The sequence below is a fragment of the Neltuma alba genome, unplaced genomic scaffold (assembly GCF_004799145.2).
Source record: "Neltuma alba isolate B1F8T4 unplaced genomic scaffold, ASM479914v2 tig00002129_pilon, whole genome shotgun sequence".
Classification (NCBI taxonomy): Eukaryota; Viridiplantae; Streptophyta; class Magnoliopsida; order Fabales; family Fabaceae; genus Neltuma; species Neltuma alba.
In genome coordinates this window covers 133,938-153,891 of record NW_021632748.1, presented here as the reverse complement: position 1 = coordinate 153,891, position 19,954 = coordinate 133,938, and the positions used below count along the sequence as shown (strand labels likewise).

The following is a 19,954-nucleotide window of genomic DNA, read 5'->3' as shown; positions in this document are numbered from 1 at the left end:
CAAAATCCTCTCTATTTGTGGCTTGACAAGTGGCAAATTGTGGGCCAAGCAAAGTGCAAGACTCTACTTCTTGCTTTATCAGTACACTTTTACTCCGGATTTAATTTCTTTTCTATAATTACAATACTTTGGCCTCTGTAATTATGTTCTGTTAGATTCATAATTTATTCTCCTCATTTTTCTCTTTCTAAAATGCCCTCTTTAGCTCAAACTTGAATTCCCATCAATTATATATATATATAAAAAAACTATTTTGCTTCTCATTATTGATTTTCCCACTTGTTAAAAGAATTAGGAAAATTCATGGTTATTTGAGGATCTCTTTTTAATCCCATAATCTCTTATAATTCCTTGTGATATCATATGAATTTTCTTGGGATTTTATTCTTCTTCTAAATATTTATTTGAAAATTTTCAAATAAAAGGCCTCAAATTAGCCTAAATCACCCTTAAATTCCTTTGTAATTTTTCTAAAGATAATTTGGTCATAAAACTAATTATACATCATCAGATAATTCTCAAGGAATATTATCCTTATTTTTTCTTAATTTTCTGAGACTTGAAAATATTTTTTCATAATTGTTTTTGATTAATTTTTCTTAATTAGTCAAACTTTCATAATTGACTTAGAATTACATTACTTATTAGGACCAAGAATTACACAACATGGAAGACTTATGTCCTTAAAGTTGATCCTTGTTTCCTTAATTTATAATGTAGTGTTCTAGCTTTGTGAAAATTGTTTCCTTAGGCCAATCCTACACAATTTTACCCAAGGAATCTAAATATGAACTTAGATTCATCAAAATCCAGCTCCTTCCCCTGGTCCTAGGCCCAAATCGAAATCTGCCACTTAATTTTTAGTTTTGATTCCAATGCTTCTAACTTCATCCTTTCATCTTATCCCTACACAATTTTTCATTTTAAACATATTGGAAGCATCAAAATAATCAAAATCACATCCTAGGCACAGGAACCAGGTTTGGCCAAAGCATTTTCTCAAGTTACACAATCATGAAATTCAACTAATTTCAACATAAAACCACTTGATTTGTGTTCCTTTCAAGGCCTTAAACAATATTCTCACATCAATTTCATCTTCTCCTATCCTTAACAATTTCGTGTAGTATGCCCCCTAGGGTTTTAAGCTCCTAAAAAACATTAAAATCCATAACCAAGCTCAATAACCACAAAGGTAGTGAAAACTACATGAAAAACCATGAACATACCTTGTTTTAGACATAGGACAACTTGGCCTTTCTTTCTCCCTCTTCTTTCTTTCTCTAGAAATTATTTTGAAAAAGTTTTCCTATAGGTCCATGGCTTGCATGAAAATGAGGGGTAGGGAGGGGGTATTCATAGAAAATAAGACTGAATCTGAGTTGTTGATTAAAAACATTAAAATCCATAACCAAGCTCAATAACCACAAAGGTAGTGAAAACTACATGAAAAACCATGTGGCTTGATTTGGACTGTCCATTTTATCTTCTAATCTTATGGTGACAAGTGTCCCATGACATCATTCTTACATCATCTTGATGACATCATGCCTACATCATCAATCCACATGCTTTTAATCCAACTGTACACGTATCTTTCATCTAGCCGTACACGTAATACCTTCTTTTCTTATCTAACTGTACACCTGTCTCCTCCACATTCCTTCATCATTTTGGCATTAAAATAGAGAGAAAATTATATAAAATTTGTGTAAAATACAACCCTTAGCCCTTACCTATCTTACCATTTTGCACCGTGTAGGGTACTATTTCGGGCCTTGACTTACCCGAGACCACTGGGATATGTTCTGGTGCTATTTTCTCACTTCAAATAAATCCACATGGCATTATATATCATGCCTAAAGAGGGAATTATTCTCTTCCCTTGTTTTTCCTTTAAAATAATTAATCATATTTATTTCGGAGTGAACTTGACCGAATTCTTTCTATTGGTCTACGACTCCGAGAATCTGTCTCCAGGTACCAATACTATCTATTCATCATAGGAAATTCCTCTAATTTTTCTTAAGTCAAAAGTCAACCTCTAGACATTTGACTTGCCCAGATAGTATGTAAATAGGCTTTAAATTCCATTAAAGCCAACCTCTTCGCTTTCTGGGGACAAAACTATTTTTAAAACCTGTGATAATTCCTCAAGTATTTTCTCCCATTTTCTTCCAATTATCTAATGTCTCCTTATGCTTTAAATAATTCATTTTTTATAATATTCAAAATCAGTCAAAACCCTAGGAATTCCACAATTTCCTTCCAAGGGCATTTTTGTTATTTTTAGCCTCATACAGGCCTCTGAACCTTATTCCCATTTTTCTAGAATTTTTCTAAAGTGTTCAGGCCTTCACCCACAATTTCCCATTTTCTGGGATTTTCGAGCATAATTTCTATTTTTTCCCTTACTAGCCTGAAATTTTGCAAAATTACAATTTTGCTCTTGGTTTGGCTTAACCTCAAAATTCATCTCATTGAAGCCTCCAACATAACTATTGGCCTACATTCATCTCTATTTCTCATTCTCGGGCCTTGAGACTTCACTAGAGTCTCTAACTTTCTTTTTTTTCAATCCCAGAAAACTTTTCTTTTACGATTTAGTCCCTGAAAATCCTTCTGTCCTTTCAGAAAATCTCTAGGACCTCTGTCAAAAAGGGTCTGGTAGCCTGTCCATCTCAGGCTAATTTTGATACTTCTAGGCCTAAAAGTTAGGATGTTATAGTTTCCATAGGTAGGAAAGTCATTTATCATTGTGAAGATAATTGCATGCAACTTAAAGGACTCTTGTTTATGTGCATCAAGCACATCCATGCCTTCCTCCCATAATTTCTTCAAGTCTTTAATCAAAGGTGCCAAGTAGATGTCGATATTATTCCCTGGCTATTTTGGTCTTGAAATCATCATAGACAACATCATATACTAGTGCTTCATGCATAAACAGGGAGGTAAGTTGTAAATCAGCACTATATGCGCTATTGAGAGTACCATAAGGATGAATTCCATTTGTACAAAGCCCAAGACGAAGGTTTCTTGGCTCACTACCAAATCCAGGATACATTTCATCCATTTTCTTCTGTTAACAAGAATCAGCAGAGTGCTTAAGATGTTTTCCATATGATATTTTCTCATCAACATGCTATGTCAACTTTTTTGTCTCTGTTGCATTAGCAAACAAACCTTTGAATCATGTTATTATCGAACGATACCGTAGTACCTTCAAAGGTTGCCTTTTAGTTGTCTCATTAGCATCACCATCACTATCTTTGTTCTTCTTCACTTTATATTATGAAGATTTGCATTTTGGACACTTAATAAGATCAGCATACTCTTCCCCGTATAATATGTAATCATTAGGACAGATGTGTATCTTTTCGTAGCTCATTCCCATCTGAGACAATATTTTCTTTGCCCCATAGAGATTATTTGAAAGAATATTATCTGCTGGAAGCATATAACCCAATAATTGAAGTAACTCCATAAAAGTTTTATCTGTCCATCTATTAGTTGCCTTCGAATTGAATAATTTCAATATAGCTGTCAACCATGTATACGTAGAACATTTAGGGTATAAAACTATTTCTGCATCACTTTGCAAACTGTCATTTATATACGATTGTGCGGAGAACCCTAGTCCAACATCATAAATCATATCACTCATCCTATCTTTGAAGCCACCCACAACTTCCTCTTCTTCAACCAATGGCATTGTTCCTCTTTCCCCATGCTATATCCATCTTGTATATCGAAGATTTATCCCCTTACAAAATAAGTGATCCCTTATATCATCAATAGTCAATCATCTTCCATTTAAACAATTAACACGAGGGCAAAAATATTTTCCACACCTGTCATAAGTATTCCTTTTAGTAAATTCAATAAATTCTTCTACCCCCTTCTCATACTCCTTAGACGTTCTCAAAGCACTTATCCAACTACGATCCATTATGTTAATATATAAGTAATTCTAAATAATTTAATGTAATTCAAGACTAAAATCAACAAATAAAGAACATAAATTAAAACCTTTAACAAGAAATAAAATATTATCTAATATTAAACATTTTATAAACAAAGAAATAAATTTTATTAATCACATAGTTAGTATTTTAACATAGCATTTTACAAGAAAATGTTTTTTGCAATAAATAAAAGATGTACTTTTCTATTTAAACTCACTAATTTATTTAATCTAATCATTATTAATTGTTTCTAGCGTAAATTCATATAATTCATGTAGCCATTTCGTCAAACACCGTAACTACAACAAAAAAATATTTAAAACCACTCCTTCATAATTAATGGATATAATGAAAACAAAAAACTAAATAATATAAGATCAAAAACTCAATTCCATTCTATTGGTTATACATATGCATTTCATCAAAAATCTAAATTACAATACAATCACAAGCCTCCCAATTCCAACAGGTTCATCAAACAGCAACATATATATGATCAATTCATCCTTAAAAAGATATCTAACTTACCTATGAAGTGAAGAATGAGAAATAAAAGAGAGCTGTAGACTACCCATAATAAGCTTGCTGGAAACACAGAAAGAAACAAAATGTGAGTAAAAAAAAATAGAGAGGAAAAAATATGAAACGAGGGGGGAAGTCGACCTTCAATTGGAAAAGGGAGAGTTGCCATGTTAAGGGGAGCAACTGAAGGGTGGGAGGAATGTTGGGGGGGACACAGGGATGTTAGGGGTTGGGTGGGGGGGAGCTGTTACGTAGGGAGGGTACACGAGGGGCCGGGGTGGGGGTGGGGGTGGGGTTAGTTACAGGGATGGGGGTGGGGTGGGTGTTGGGGGGAGGAGAGATGGAAATAGGGAGCGTTGAGAGAGGTGTGGGGGTAGGGGAGATGGAAATGAGGGGCGCTAGGAGAGAGGTGGGGGCGAAGTTAGAGGGGAGGGTTTAGAGAAGGGGTGGGAGTTGAAGTTTGAAGAGGGTTCAAAGAAGGAGGTGGTGAGCTGAAAGAGGGAGAAGAGTACTTTTGGGAGGAGTTGAAGGTAAGTTAAGCCAAAAAAGAGTTCGGTGGGCTCGAAATAGGGCCCATATTCGTTTGGTCTCCCTACTAGATGAATATGGGCCTCCATATTTGTTTGGTTGTTTGAGCAAATGAAAATGGAGGCCTAAACGCATCTGTTTTGGCCCAATAGATGAGTATGGGCCCCTATATTCATCTATTTTCAATTTCAGATGAAAATAGGAGATGAAAATAGACCTCTTTGTAGTAGTGAAGTGTTAATAGAATTGTTAAGTTGATTGAAATGCCATTGTTGTTTGCTTGATAGGCATTGGCAGTGAACAAGAAAGAGCTCAAGAACAAGAGAAAGAGATCAAGGAATCAAGTTTGTAAAAAGGCAGTAAAAACTTACAATTTTATTGTTAAATTGCATTGGTTGTTTATGTTATGTGTATGTGTCATGATGTGGTTGAGTTTTGAATGTTGAAATGGGATTAAGTTCTTGCATTGATGCCTTAAAAAATATGTATAATTAAGTTATGTGCTCCCTTTCTATGGCATGTTAATAGCATATTAATGGCATGACAATGTATAAGTTAAACACTTGCATATCACATGAATCAATCTTATATTTTGATACTATGATTGATGTTCTTTGCTACCAAAATTTCTTTAAAATCTCACTCCTATTATATTTAAATCCTATCCATTTAGACGATAGAAGTACTAAAAGGAAAGGCAAGGAGGTGGCCATTGCTTGAAGATTTTTTGTGTGGACTTTTTGGATAATATTATGTAATCATGCACTGACTATGGTTGGTTGACCCTTTAACTCTTATACATTGTATAATACAGTTAAAGTATAATTATATGTTGTTTGCATGATAAATGATATCCATGAAATGACATGGCATGATGGTGCAAGAATGGAGATTAAAAGGATGAAAATAACCTAATCTATACCTATTTTAGAGCCCACATGATTTTAAGCAAATGAGGGAATTTGCTTATGAAATTTGGGAATTTAACATATCCCACTTTTATCTTTAAAATGAGAAATAATTTAGTAAAATTAAAGCTTTGTGTAAAAGATTATGCCTATTTAATGTTAGGCATAAATTCTAGAAAACTAAAAATTTAACAATAAATAGTATAAGTTTGCGTGAAAATTGGGCTCAAGTGTAATGGATTTTTGAACACAGAGTATTTTTCCTTCTAAGAACATTTAGTAACCTTCAAATAAAACTTGAAATCCCTTCATTTTAATTTTTCTAGGACTAATTATGAATTTTCAAAATTGGTATTATTTTTAAAGCTGTCAAGTGAATAGTAATTTGAGAATGAATTTTTCAAAGTAAGGTTTTTTCTAAACTTAATGCCATGTAATGTGATTCCAATTGACTTGTTTTGGCTCTATATATAGCACAAACTCTCCACAATATCAGCACAGCTCAATAAGAAAAGAAAGCTATAGAGTTTTGCCCAATTTCATTTTGAATGGAGGGATTTGTGAGAATAAGATACAACTTGGGAGTTTAACTTTAACTTGAATACCTTGACAATTGAATAAACAAATGGCATCATAAACTAGATTAGATCCAAGCAAATTACCAAATTGCTTGGCCTCATATTGTGTAATAATCTAAATATAAGCCTTTGATTTGAACCCAAATATGAACATATCGAAAAGAAACCTTGGATATTGGCATATTCGGTTGCCATTCAAAAATTGCGAGTATTAAACCTTGAAAAATGCCAGAGCCATGACTAAGAATATAAGATCTGTCATAAAAATAGTCAAAATGCTATTAAATAATAGCAACCTATCCTTAAAAATGCCAGTATAAATTGATTAAAGATTGAAATTTGGTAGCATGAACATGTCTATAATCCAAGATCCAAACAAAGAAATAGTGTTGTTGGCAAAAATCCGTGTAATGCTCACCACAGTTAGAGAGTAACATAGCTTTAAAGAGTATGAAAAAACTTTACAAACTAACAGAAAAAGGCAAGAACTTATAGGAAAAACTAAAACCAAAAAGAAAAAGACAAAGAAATGTGGTACTAGTAGATGAGATGATCCTATCTTATAGGAAGAGTATGAAAAAGTAAGGAGCTAAGCGAGAGAGCACACTGCCTTTTAGAGAGAACGAAACCCTTCTCCTTTAACCAAATAAAGATTACTCTTACCACTAATCTGCATAATAGAATAAAAGACACTTAGTTATATTTAGATATATGATATTAAATATGAATTAACAAGCGCTTTTAAACATGATATTAAATATACTTATGAGGATCTCGTTTTTGATTTGCTTTTTCACATGAATATCTATCAAAAGATGTTTTACAATCATGGTAAATAAAAACTTGCAACATCATTGTACAATAATCAATATTTTCATTTGAGACTAACTTAAACACATCAAATGAATATTTTTGCAATATGTTCTTTTTAATCAAGCTTGGATTATACAAGACTGCAAGATTCAAAATATAAGCTGTTCCAATGAAGTTCTTGCTTCAAATACTTGTCCTATCAAGCTTGAATAATTTTTGTGTAAGGCTTTAATAGTTCTTTACTTCTATAAAATATATCATTGATTCCACTTTTAGCCCTTTGCATCCTTTCCTAAACATAAGCCAATGATGGCTTTTCATCTGAATCAACAATTCTGAAAAGTATATTGTAGGCATTTCATGAAAACAATAGTTTTTCTAATTTGTTAAGTCTTGATGTTATTAAAAAAAAACAAGTTAATATCAATTCCAAAGTTGTTAAAATGTGTTGCAATGATGTTATTATGATGATGATTCCTTTGGGTTGTTTGAGTTGAGAAAACAATGGTTATAGCTTTAGGTTGAGAAAATTGGCAAGGGATTAAAAGTTTGATTGTGAGAGTTATTGTGAAATGAGAGATACAAGAATTTGAGTATTGTTTTGTTACCCAATAATGGGTTGTTAGGATTATGTTTAATTGTAATATACAATTTGATATAAATTAGCTTCTGTTTAAGCTTGTGAAGTGATGCTTGACAAGCCATGTTGGAGGGCTCTCAAATAAAAACTATGTAAATAGAATAAAGCAGCATACATCTAGGTCATATCACTTAATCCTATTAACCTAAGTTTAAATATCAAGTCAACTAAAAGGAATGATTGAGGTATAAGTGTGGAATAAAGTGATTCAGTTACAATTAGAGAAAGCTTTCTAATCTTTATATATTTTGATTTAGTGAGTGAAGTGAATGTAATGTATGAGTTATTGATGGCCCAATCCATCAACTATTCTAGTTCCACTTTTAATTGAGTTATAATCCTTTATTAACCTAGGTTTTTAAAGACACCTTTTGCAAACAATGAACTCAATGAGTTAGTTTCACTTTTAATTGAGTTTTAATCCTTTATTAACCTAGGTTTTTTAAAACACCTTTTGCAAATAATGAACTTAATGAGTTAGAACCCTAACTCATTAAATTCATCTCAGTGCTTCATATGAATTATATTCTTTAAGAGGTATTATCCACTCTTAACTAGCAATGCTATCACCCTAACTAGTTAATCAAGAGATTTAAACAAATGAGTTGAATGAATCAATATAATAGAAGGTAATACTAATTCAATCAATCGATTAAAGTGAAAAACACAAATCAAATCTTAATCCTAATGCAAATCAATCGAATTACATTCCAGTCATAACGACAAATCAAAATCTAGTACCCTAGCATTATAATCCATATTTACAAATGAATGAAACTAAGATTAAGATAGAAGAAACTCCTAAGATAGCTCCAAGAACCCAAGTTAACTTTATTAAACACCAAGGAATTGAAGTTTAGCTCATCATAATAGAAATTATAGCTACAACCAAATTAGCAACTTAAATAGCCATGGAAACTAATGGAGAGGAGTAAGATTGATGAAAAAAAAAGTAAAACTAAGCATATTAACCAGTGGAAATGGAAGGATTAGGGCATAAATGGTTTGAAGAGGTGATAGGAAAATGGAAGGATTAGAGCATAAATGGTTTGAAGAGGTGATAGGAATTGAGAGAGAATGAAGAGAGGTTGATCTAGATGAGGTTAAGATAAAAATGGAGATGAATATGGAATTCACACCTATTTGGAATTTACACGAGATTTTGATCATTTGTCGAGGTGCTTCTCGACATTCATTATGATGTCTTGACAAAATGATGTCGTTTGAATTAATGACATTGTGCTTTTTCATGAGATCATTCATTGTGATAACTCAGTAAATGCGCCACAATATTGAATGCAGAAGCAAGACTGCTTTGACTTTTGACATTGTACATACCTACAATGATCTAAATAAAACTCATAGTCATATAGTCTGAAGTATATAAAATACACAAGAGCCAAAGAATGAAAAAAAGTTATAAGATTTAGCACATAAAGGCACACAATTAACTCTTATGCAATCAATGCACAAATACCTCTAACTTGGCTCAAAATACACAATTATGAGCTATAAAAACATAAGTTTGGATAAAAGGATATATGTAAAATATGAGACTTATCAGTGCCTTTATGCTCATGCTAGTGTTAAACTTAGAGTTAAGGTAATCAAGGTTAATTTAAATTGTTTTATATATATGACATGGATTGTAAGATGTTTTCTCTACCTTTTCTATTCAATTGAATTGTGAAAATTATGTCTAGGAATAAATTATGTTTTTTCCCTATATACTAAACTTTGGTAAAATAGGAAGTATGTTGACTTGAATTTATGAACTTGTATTAGCAGTCTTGTGATATGTTATGAAGTGAAGTTCTAGTATTTATTGTGAATTGAGAAAAATATTTTTTTTTCATAATGAATCCTACATTGACAATATTGTTATATTATGATCATGCATTGGGCTTATGAATAGAGATTGGGATTTACTATGTGGTGGATGACTTGTTTTTGAAGTCAACACAACATGGATTAATACTTCTTGAGCATTGGTTGAACCATAAGGTGTAGGTGAGGGGACTTGTTGAGCCAAAGTAATTTGGGTAACCTTTGGCCGGGTTACTCAGTATGAGTGGTTTGGGTCCATATTGAAGAGTTATAAGAAGGAGTATGATAAACGGGAGGGCATAAATTATAATGCTGATTATTACATCTATGTTTATATGTTTTATGACTTATGATATTTATGTATGACACTATTTCATTGACTTATCATCATGCTTGTATAAGTTGTAAATTAATTTGTGGTTACTAAGACTTAATTGTCTAACCTTGTTGTTCTTCATTATTTTTAAGAGAGTCATCCTATTGGACTTGGTGCAAAAAAAAAAGCAACCAGAGGTATAGGCACTATTGCCTGGTGGGTCTCTTAGGGCTTGGGATTGTATTGATATGTACATTTCTATCTTAGCGCACATGCTTTTGTAATTGGTATATACTTACTTTTATTTAATGTTGGATAACTAGATTTTAGGAAAGTGATGTTAGAAAGAGTCCATAATTGATGTATATTTTTTTGTGTGAATCTACACTTGATTTACTTTGAAAAACTTATATGTTAATGTTTTCAATTGTGTTGTGATTATTTAAATTGAGCAGATATATAACTTATGGGTTAGGCTTAACCCTAGATCTTATTGTGATAGATGTTTGTGATAAGTTGTGGGTAGTTGTTGTGCCTTAAGGCTTATTGTAATTGTTGTTACGCTTATAAGCATTCTTGTGTACCCTGAGTCTTATGTGTTGTTTCATAGATTTAGAACGTATGATTTTTTGAAAAACGATAATTGAGGTCAAATCCTTTTTTGACCATGATAGTGCTTTTGTTATAATTGGTTTTTCTCCTATTAAGGTTAGTCATTGTAGTAAGCCGACTCTTTATAACCATAGTAGGATTTTCAAAAACTAAGTTTAATTCTTTTCTACTATGATTAACTTCTTTACAATGATTTATATTTTGTGTCATGAGAAAAGCTCTTTTTAATAATAATCAAGATGATTAACAATTTTCAATAATAATCAAAATGATCAACAAGTTTTAAGGAAAAACTTTAAATGTTGGTTTTTGACATGATTCTAATGGCTCATAAGTTGATAAAGTGCTAAATATTATTGAGGGTTAATACTATTTTTGGTCCTTACACTCTCTTCATTTTAGTTTTAATTCCTAAAGTTGGGTTGATGTTTTTGGTCCCCCAGGTTTATTTTATTTAAAATTGTTAATCCCTATAGTTTGGAAAGGACTTGGAGTTGGAGTTAACAATGTTAAGTTTGCTTATATGGTATTAACACTGTTAAGTTTGTTTATTTAGAGAGTTGACATGGAAGGTATTATGACAAAGTTGATGAGTAAGTAAATAAAAAACATGGAGTTTTGATTAAGAAAGGACCCACTTACAAAAGATGCATGACCATAATGTCATCGGTAATCAATATTGTTGACGATTGTTCGGTAACGATTTTTGTATGTTATGTTTTTCTTACTAGTTTTCTTCATCCAATTTTGTCTTTACTTTTCCTTTTAACAGCTAGGCCTTTTTTCTTTTCAAGGAAATATTGCAACAGCTCTATAGTTCTACACACTTGGCAAGTTTTTTTCTGATTAAGAAGCAATAACAACAGTTCCTCTAACTCATGAGTAATTCTAACCCCCATTTGATGAGGTAGATTCTCGCTGCTCTTTATTTCTCATAGCCTTCATGGAAGAAGATAGGTTCCTATTCTTCTCATTAGCTTCATCCATGTCTATTTTCTTTTGCTTACACTCTTCAGATAGTCATAACCAAAAAGAAAGAAACATATCCACTTTCTAAACTATACATGGAGATGTCCCTATTTTGAAGCTGTTTTTTTGTAGAGATGACAAGCATCAACAAAGATAGGTTAGTGATTTTCATATCTAGCATCATAAAATCTCTTAGATAAAGAAAACAAGATAACTGTACATTACGAAAACTAGTAAAGAAAACATGGCACACAAAAACCTTCACTAAATGATTGCCAACAACATTGATTGTCAGTGGCGGTGAGGTCAAACTTCTCCAAAAAGTGAGCCCTTCTTACCCTAACCTGACCCTTTTTTCCTTTCCTTTTCCTTTAATTGCTTTCTCAATCAGTAAGTGAGTGCGACTTGTGCTTGTGTTTTAAAGTTTTTGTTTTACAAGTCAAGGTTTTTTATTTGATTACTCATTAATTTTGCCACGTCATCTTCCACATTAGTTCTTCAAATAAGTAAACTTAATGGTGTTAATGCGACATAAGAAAACCTAAGACTATTAACTTCACCCTCAAGTCCATTTCAAACTATAGGGATTAATGGTTTTAAATATAATAAACTTGAGAGACCAAAAATACTGGCTCTAACCTTTAGAGACCAAAATCAAAATAAAGACAAAGTGTAAAAATAAAAAACAACATTAACCCCATTATTAATGCTAACTTAACTTAATGATTGTATAATTTTTACTTCCATGTTGAACATTTATAGATACTTTTGCATGTGAGAAAAGTTTATGATATATGGCACACATTGAATAAAAGATAATGGGTAGATTTATACCTTTATTCAAAGCTAACACTTAGACTAGACATTAGTGTGGGCCACCACAAAAAGTAATAAATGTAGGCTCTTGTTAATGGCAATGTCATCTTTCTGTCATTTTTTTTAATGAAAATTGAAGCAACAAAACAACCTAAACGTAACAATAAAAACATAATTTTCTCCATCAACCTCCCCTTTTAAATCGGAAGGTGGTTGATTTAGGATACAAAAATTATATCTTTCTCTCATTTTAAATGTTCATAAGTATTTTTGCACTAAAAAAGTGTACAATGTCTGGCATATATTGAGTAAAAGTTTTGGCATATATGGACTAAAAGTTCATGAATAGATGTGTGTATGCATATTGTTAAGAGTCGTAATGTCAGTCTTCTTCCTCAGCTCCAACTCCTTCAACCATTCAGGCTTCGAATCCCATGCACAGTATTGACGCTCTCTGCCACTTGCAAAGTCAGCCTTGCCATTGATGGAATCTGCATTCCCTAAGATGAGCAAGGAATGCTATATCCATTTTTTTTATTAATTTTTTCACTTGGATTAAATTATATCTAGCACTTTAAAATATTTTTTCGGTAACACCTACTATTATTAGTTAATTAATTTTAGTGCATCCAAAGTATTTTTTTAACACTTAATGAGTACTATTAGAAAAATACTTTAAGGTGATGTAATGCATTAAAAATTAATTAATTTAGGATACTGAAAACTTCATTGGATGCACTAAAAAATTAATAAATTTAGGATAGTTCAAGATACTTGATGCATTAAAAATTAATCAATTTAGTATATTGGCACCACTAAAAAAATTTTTTGATTACGAGATATAACTTAACACAAATAAAGAAAAATATTTTTTTTTTTGGTTAGGCACAAATATTTTCTTATTAGATGTAATTTTGTTTGAGACATAATCAAATTCTAAGAATTAGAGCACCGGTTCCTTACGTTGTAAAGAATTAATTCTGATGATTGGATCTCGGCCCAACCACCATTGGTTAAAAAAGAAAAAATTAATTAAAAAAAAAAATGAATACTTCATGCGCAAACGCCCTGGCTGTACAGAGCATGCGGACCCACCGATGTTCGTTCTCAGTTCTCCTTCGATCACCGTCACGTAACTCACCTTCAACTTCGTCGTTCCTCTACCCCCTTATGAAACCCATTTTTCCTCGTTTCATTCTTGCCGTCGCCATGGTTAGCTTTGAAGCTTGTCTTTCTCTTGTGGGGTAGCTCGACGTTTGGTCATTCTTGTGTGTAGCAGCTTAAAGTTCCACACCATCTTCTTCGACGCTCTGAAAAGTGTGGGTTTCTTTCCCCCCCCCCCCCCAAGCCTAAAAAATTTGCAATTTGAGAGTTAGCTGGTATGATATGGGTTTTGTTGTCTGGAGAAAGACTTACGAGATATGGAGCTTAATCTATCAGTTCGTATTACAGTGCCCATCAATTGTCTGCTAAAATGCTTCAAAGAGAAAAGTTTATCAAAAGAGTTCATCAGTGTGCATCAGTTGTTATACCTCGATTCTTCTATTCTGAGCCCTCTTTAAAACTCCTTTTCGTGATGTAGTTTTCATGTTAATTTACTCTTTATAGTATTTGTACAATTCTAAAATTGATGCTTGAGATATGCTGATTTATTCAAGTTCAAATTGGGAAATGGAAGCAGAAAGTTAGAGTTACTTGATGGTTCTGTTTATTGGCAGATTATTTGTCGATTGATTTGGATATAGATGGAACTTAATTTCTTCCCCTTTGACCACATGACTGAGAACAATATAGGTTGCTCGGTCTCCATATTTTGCTTGTTGATATGCTTCTAATGCTCTGCTTTTAATAATTCTAGCCAACAAGGTTGCTTGTCTACTAATGGTTTTGATTAGCCTATGTTAGGAAGGTCAAATAAAAAAATTGGTAGCAGTTGGAAATTATTTTTCAGCTGAAGAAAAGGTGGAAACTTTGAAAGTTACGTTAAAGTTTTAGTTGATCCTACTGATTAGATGTCTTATATTCACAGAGAAGTTACGTTGTTTTTCTGGCCTAATGCATTTACTCATCCTCTTTAAATTATACTTGTATCAACTTAATAGCTCCCTCTGGGAGAGTGGGACTGTATAGTATGTCAGCCGCAATGGTTGTAGTTTTTGTCAAAATTTCTTATGGCCTGTTGCTAAAATTTTGCAATCACTATTTGATTTTGTTTAAAAAACTTTTTCTACTATTATATTTTCTACTGAAACATTCTCATAACCTTCTTCATGGGAATCTCTATATAGGGTCAAACAGGAATACTGCAAATGTCGCTCTAAACTAAAATCTTTACCACTTTTTCTGGTTTTTTTTTTTTTTTTGGGCAGGAAATCATCAAGTGCTGCCACTGATTTATTGCTCAATGTTTTTGGACTCCAACAAATTTCCACCAAGAACCCTTAAAAATCTGCTCAGATCATCTGAAAAATCAATATTCTCCTTTATATATAGGACTCCAAAACATCCTTTCTTGCACATCCAGGTATGCAATTATGTGGATGTGTACATGAAATGGAAGAAAGACTCATACTATGACTCAATTGAGCACATCCACCAGTCCATTCCACTAAAACCTGTCATAGCCCTCAAAAACTGTATTGCCCAGGACCCAAATGGTTGTCTTCCAATCTCTGCAGTTTCTAAGAGGGGATTAGAGTTAGGTGTGCCCATGAAGGTTGCAAGATTTATGCGGAAATATCCTTCCATTTTTGAGGAGTTTACAGGTCCTGAATACAATCTTCCTTGGTTCAGGTTGACTTCGGAAGCTGCCCTGATTCACAGAGAAGAGGAAACAGTTTATGAAGAGTTCAAGGAGGACTTAAGAGCTAGGTTAAAGAAGATGATAATGATGAGCAGAGACAATGTTCTGCCGTTAAAAATAATCAAAGGGATGCAATGGTATCTAGGATTGCCTGATGATTTCTTGCAGTATCCAGAGCGGAATCTTGATGCATCATTCAAGTTTGTAGACATGGCTGAGGGATTGACGGGATTGGCAGTAGAAAGTGAAGAAAAAGTTTGGTCCACAGTGCAGCTGAATGCCATGAAGAGAGGCTGTTATTTTGGTGACTCAATGGAGGCCATCGAGTTTCCACTTTTTCCATCAAAAGGTTTAAGGCTGAGGAAGAAGATTGAGAATTGGCTTAATGAATTTCAAAAGCTTCCTTATGTTTCACCTTATGAGAAATTCTCAAATTTGGATCCGGACAGTGACATAGCAGAGAAGCGACTTGTTGGGCTTCTTCATGAACTGTTTTCCCTTTTTGTTGAACACTCTGCTGAGAGGAAGACGCTCTTCTGCCTTAAGAAACATCTGGGGCTGCCACAGAAAGTGCACAAGGCGTTTGAACGGCATCCCCATATATTTTATCTGTCTCTTAGGAACAAAACTTGTACAGCGATTCTTAAGGAAGCTTACAGGAATAGATCAGCTATAGGTGAGCATCCTCTACTGAGCGTGAGGAAAAAGTACATCAAGTTGATGAAAGAGTCAGAGGTGATTTTAAGGAACAGGAGAGTGAATAATAGGTTTTCAAATGGGAACTCTCCGAAACTGGACTTAGATTTGGATTTTGTGGATGAGCAAGGCTGTGAGATGGCCGAGTGTTCTTAAGTAGAAGTTGAACTGCCCAACCAGCTTTGCAGTTTCTTGTTTAATGGTCACACAACCGGTTGTATCCTAGCCTTGAGGTATTTTCACAACACTTGTAGCTAGACCTCTTAATGAGTTAATGAAAATTATAACCAATCCTATGATTAGTTTTGGTAAATAGTTTAATTCACTGCTGAATTCTTTGGCTTTACTGTTGTGGTTCTCATCTTTTTAACCTACGCTCTGTGGCTAATCGTTCTATACGTTGGGGTTGTATTTAGAAACATTGCCATACTAATTAACTTCTTTTGACTTCATTCTTTTGTAAGGGAAATATATGGTTTTCTATGCCACCTGAAGCTAGCTCAGGTGATAAAGGGTTCGAATCGTCTTGATTTATTTCTTTTTTTCCAAAAAAGGGTTTTTTTTTCCTTTCTTTTTTTCTGTTTTTTGGGTCCAGTTGATTCTGATTGCTTTGATTCTTCGTTCCGTGTCAAGAGTTTTGAGGTGGGATCCTGGCAGCATCTTGTTTTTAAACTGGGAAAATTACCAGTGTTTTTAAAACCGGATTGGGCATTGATTTTTTTTTGGGGGGGGGGTGTTTTGGTTTTTGAGTAAAATGTTATAAACAGTAAATAATATTATCAAGATGCTGCGTAAACAAAATTATTTGCCTAGTTGCTACAATCGAATTCGTTCTTGGGAGCTTGACTTCAAGAAATCAAGAAACTTGTTGTTTGTACATAATTGTTTTGTTAATTTTTTATTTTAATAAAAATGGTGACAGGCTATTCCTGCCACCTATTTTTATAGGTTTCAAAACCCCTCTTCGCAGTCTATGCCTATTGTCACTCTCCTTTCACTGCCCTTCCTGCCTGGATACGAACATACAGTGTCTCCAAAATCCCCAACTATCGACATTTTCAACACTTATATGCAGTATATATAACGTATGCAAACAAACTAAAACTACAAAAAGATAATTAACAATTTAAAAATGAGTTAAATATCATCCACCACTTTAGATTATTTTTTCGATAGCACTAAATATTCCAAACTAATTTTTGATGCATTCAACACTGTAAAACATATCATATACTAAAAATTGATTAATTAGCATCCAGTATTTAAAATATTTTTTAACAGTACTCATTATTCTATTCGATCTCATAAGATATATTTTGATATAAAATATATAAAAATATAAAAAAATTTAATTAAAAAATATTTTATATTAAAAATTGGTTAAGTAACATCCAATGTACTGAAGTGTTTTTAAAGTATCACTCAATACTTTAAATTAATTTTTGGTGGCCAGACAAAAGAGATTAATTTTCGGTGACTTTGAAAAAATATTTTTAGTGTTGGATGCTACTTAATCAAATTTTAGTATATGATATGTTTTATAATATTGAATGCATCAAAAATTAGTTTAGAATATTTAGTGCTATTGAAAAAATAATTCAAAGTGGTTAATTATATTTAACTTATTTTTAAATTGTTAATTTTCTTTTTTTAGTTTTAGTTTTTTTGCACATGTTATACTTCATATAAGTGTTGAAAATGTTACTAGCTAGTATTTTGTAGACACTGTACATGTGTATCCAGGGGTTGAAGAGGTCAGTTCAGGAAGAGTGACGATGAGCATAGAATGGAAAGAGAGATGTTTTGAAACCTTTGAAAATAGGTGGTAGGTTACTCCAGTCACCCATTTAAGAAAAGCATTTATGTGAAACTCGTTAACTCGTTGAACTGAGTTTCTTTATTTTCTTAAATCCGAGCTCTTTAAGAATGAGTTTGATTGTGGCATTAAGGTAAATGATTTTGCTTATGTAGCATATTAGTAATGTGATCTACTGTTTTTAGCTTTTTGCACAAAAAGCCAATTGGGGAGTTACTGATTTAAGGATCAACGGTTAGCCTAAATTTTTAATAATATTAAAATATTATAGGAGGATCAAAGAATTCAACAATATTAAAAAAAAAAAATTTGACTTTATAGTAATGGGAGTGAATTTTTTTTTCATTCACTTTTTAGGTAAATGTTAATAATTTGCATTCCAAAAGAGGAATAAGTAATACCCGAAATTTTTTTCTCACTTGCAGCAATTTATGCCTTCACCATCTACGAAATGTCTACAAATATCTCTCTACTTCTAATCGTATTTTTAAGTTTTGTTTGGAATCACTTATGAACAACATGACAAAAGCACATCTCATGAAATAAAGTTATCATTTAAAAGATTACATAATAAAAATTTTTAAGTTTGAACTTTGAGATTTCAACCCGATAAATCTCATCAAAACAATATGGTCAGTTTTCTCTTTGAGAAAGACAAAAGACTTAATAACAACTAAAATCTTTTCTTTGCATATTTTTATGCTCCCGATAAAAAGCTCTAATTTTTTCAAGAGAAAATTATAAATAAGTCACAAATAAAGAAGGAAAAATCACAAATAAAAACCATTGAATGTATAAAATTATGAAAGAGGTTCCTGAATTAACATAATTGCTTGAAGTGACCTATTCTTAAATTGTAATTATGAAATGATGGCTAAAAGACCAAAACACCCTCCTCTTTTTCTTCTCTTCCTCATTCTCTTTCCTTCTCTTCTCTCCTCTCCTTCCTCTCCTCATCTCCTTCCTCTTTTTTCTTTAGACATCGGCTATTGCTCCCAATGTCGATTACTCAGGACTTAATTACTTATATTGCTGGCTATTACTCTCGCTATTGATTACACAAGAGGCCTCTCTTTTTATTCCCAATTTTACGATCCTCAAATTGGACAAAGGTATAGATGAACTTCCTTAGTTTAGTGATTCTCTTCTCATTCCCTCCCCTTTTTTCCTTCCTCAAATCATAGCCTTCTTTGATTCAACCTAGATCTTATGTGATTTCCTCCCTAAATAATCCTAAGAAGGTTGTCGGCAACAACTTCATTACGAAATAAGGAATGGATTTTTCTTTTACTAGTTTTATAATGAAAAACCTTTGTGCTGGATTTTGTAACACCTTACTTTTGTATCCAATAATGTATCAAATGGAAGCATTTGAAATCATATTTGTTGGCTATTAGATTAGAAAATCAAATTTTCACAAACTTTGTTTCGGGTTACTATTTATAACAAATCTTAAAATTTTAACTAATTTTGATAAATCATAACTAATTATAAAAAAAAATCAAAATGCAGTGATTTCAAGTTTGATTTGAATCTCTATTAATTTTCTGCATGGGAAAAATAATCACTTGTCTCACTACCCTTCCATTCAAGTTCAATTTTAAGCCAAAATGGTACTATTTATTTGGTCATTTTTTAATTTTTCAGAATTTACGTCTAATTTTATATAGGTATAACTTTTTGCACAAAACTTCAATTTTAATAAATTACCACTTATTTTAAAGCTTAAAATGATATCTGAATAGCCTGCCAAAATTCGTGACAAAATTCCACCATTTACTCATATTTACATGGTTACCAAATTTGACCCTTATTAGGTCATTTTTATCCCCTTATTATACCTTTTCTCAGAATTTTTGCTTTTCTCAAATCATATAATTATAAATCAAACATAATGGCATATAAATAGAGCCATTATGTCATTCATACATAGCCATTATAGAATAAGTCTCGAGTACATAGTTTCATCATTATTCAAGGAATTCTTCATGCCAACTCCATTTTCTTTCCTCTGCCTCTTGATAAGTCGACCTTTAATTGTTTTAATTTCAATATGGAAGGGGTGATATTTCATAAAAATATCAGTAACAATGAACCATAACAAAATATCAACAATGTAATGCAGGTCATGCTATATATCAATAG

The 19,954-nt window shown here is 32.4% G+C and overlaps 1 protein-coding gene across 1 annotated transcript; it reads left to right on the top strand.

Moving 5' to 3' along the window:
* The first annotated feature begins 13,600 nt into the window (after positions 1 to 13,600).
* Positions 13,601 to 16,306, top strand: LOC114717246 (protein WHAT'S THIS FACTOR 9, mitochondrial-like). Its single transcript, XM_028902351.1, has 2 exons — positions 13,601 to 13,813; positions 14,864 to 16,306. Exon 2 carries the CDS (start codon positions 14,899 to 14,901, stop codon positions 16,147 to 16,149), a length of 1,251 nt encoding a protein of 416 aa, XP_028758184.1. The 5' UTR covers positions 13,601 to 13,813; positions 14,864 to 14,898; the 3' UTR covers positions 16,150 to 16,306.
* Positions 16,307 to 19,954: the final 3,648 nt, after the last annotated feature.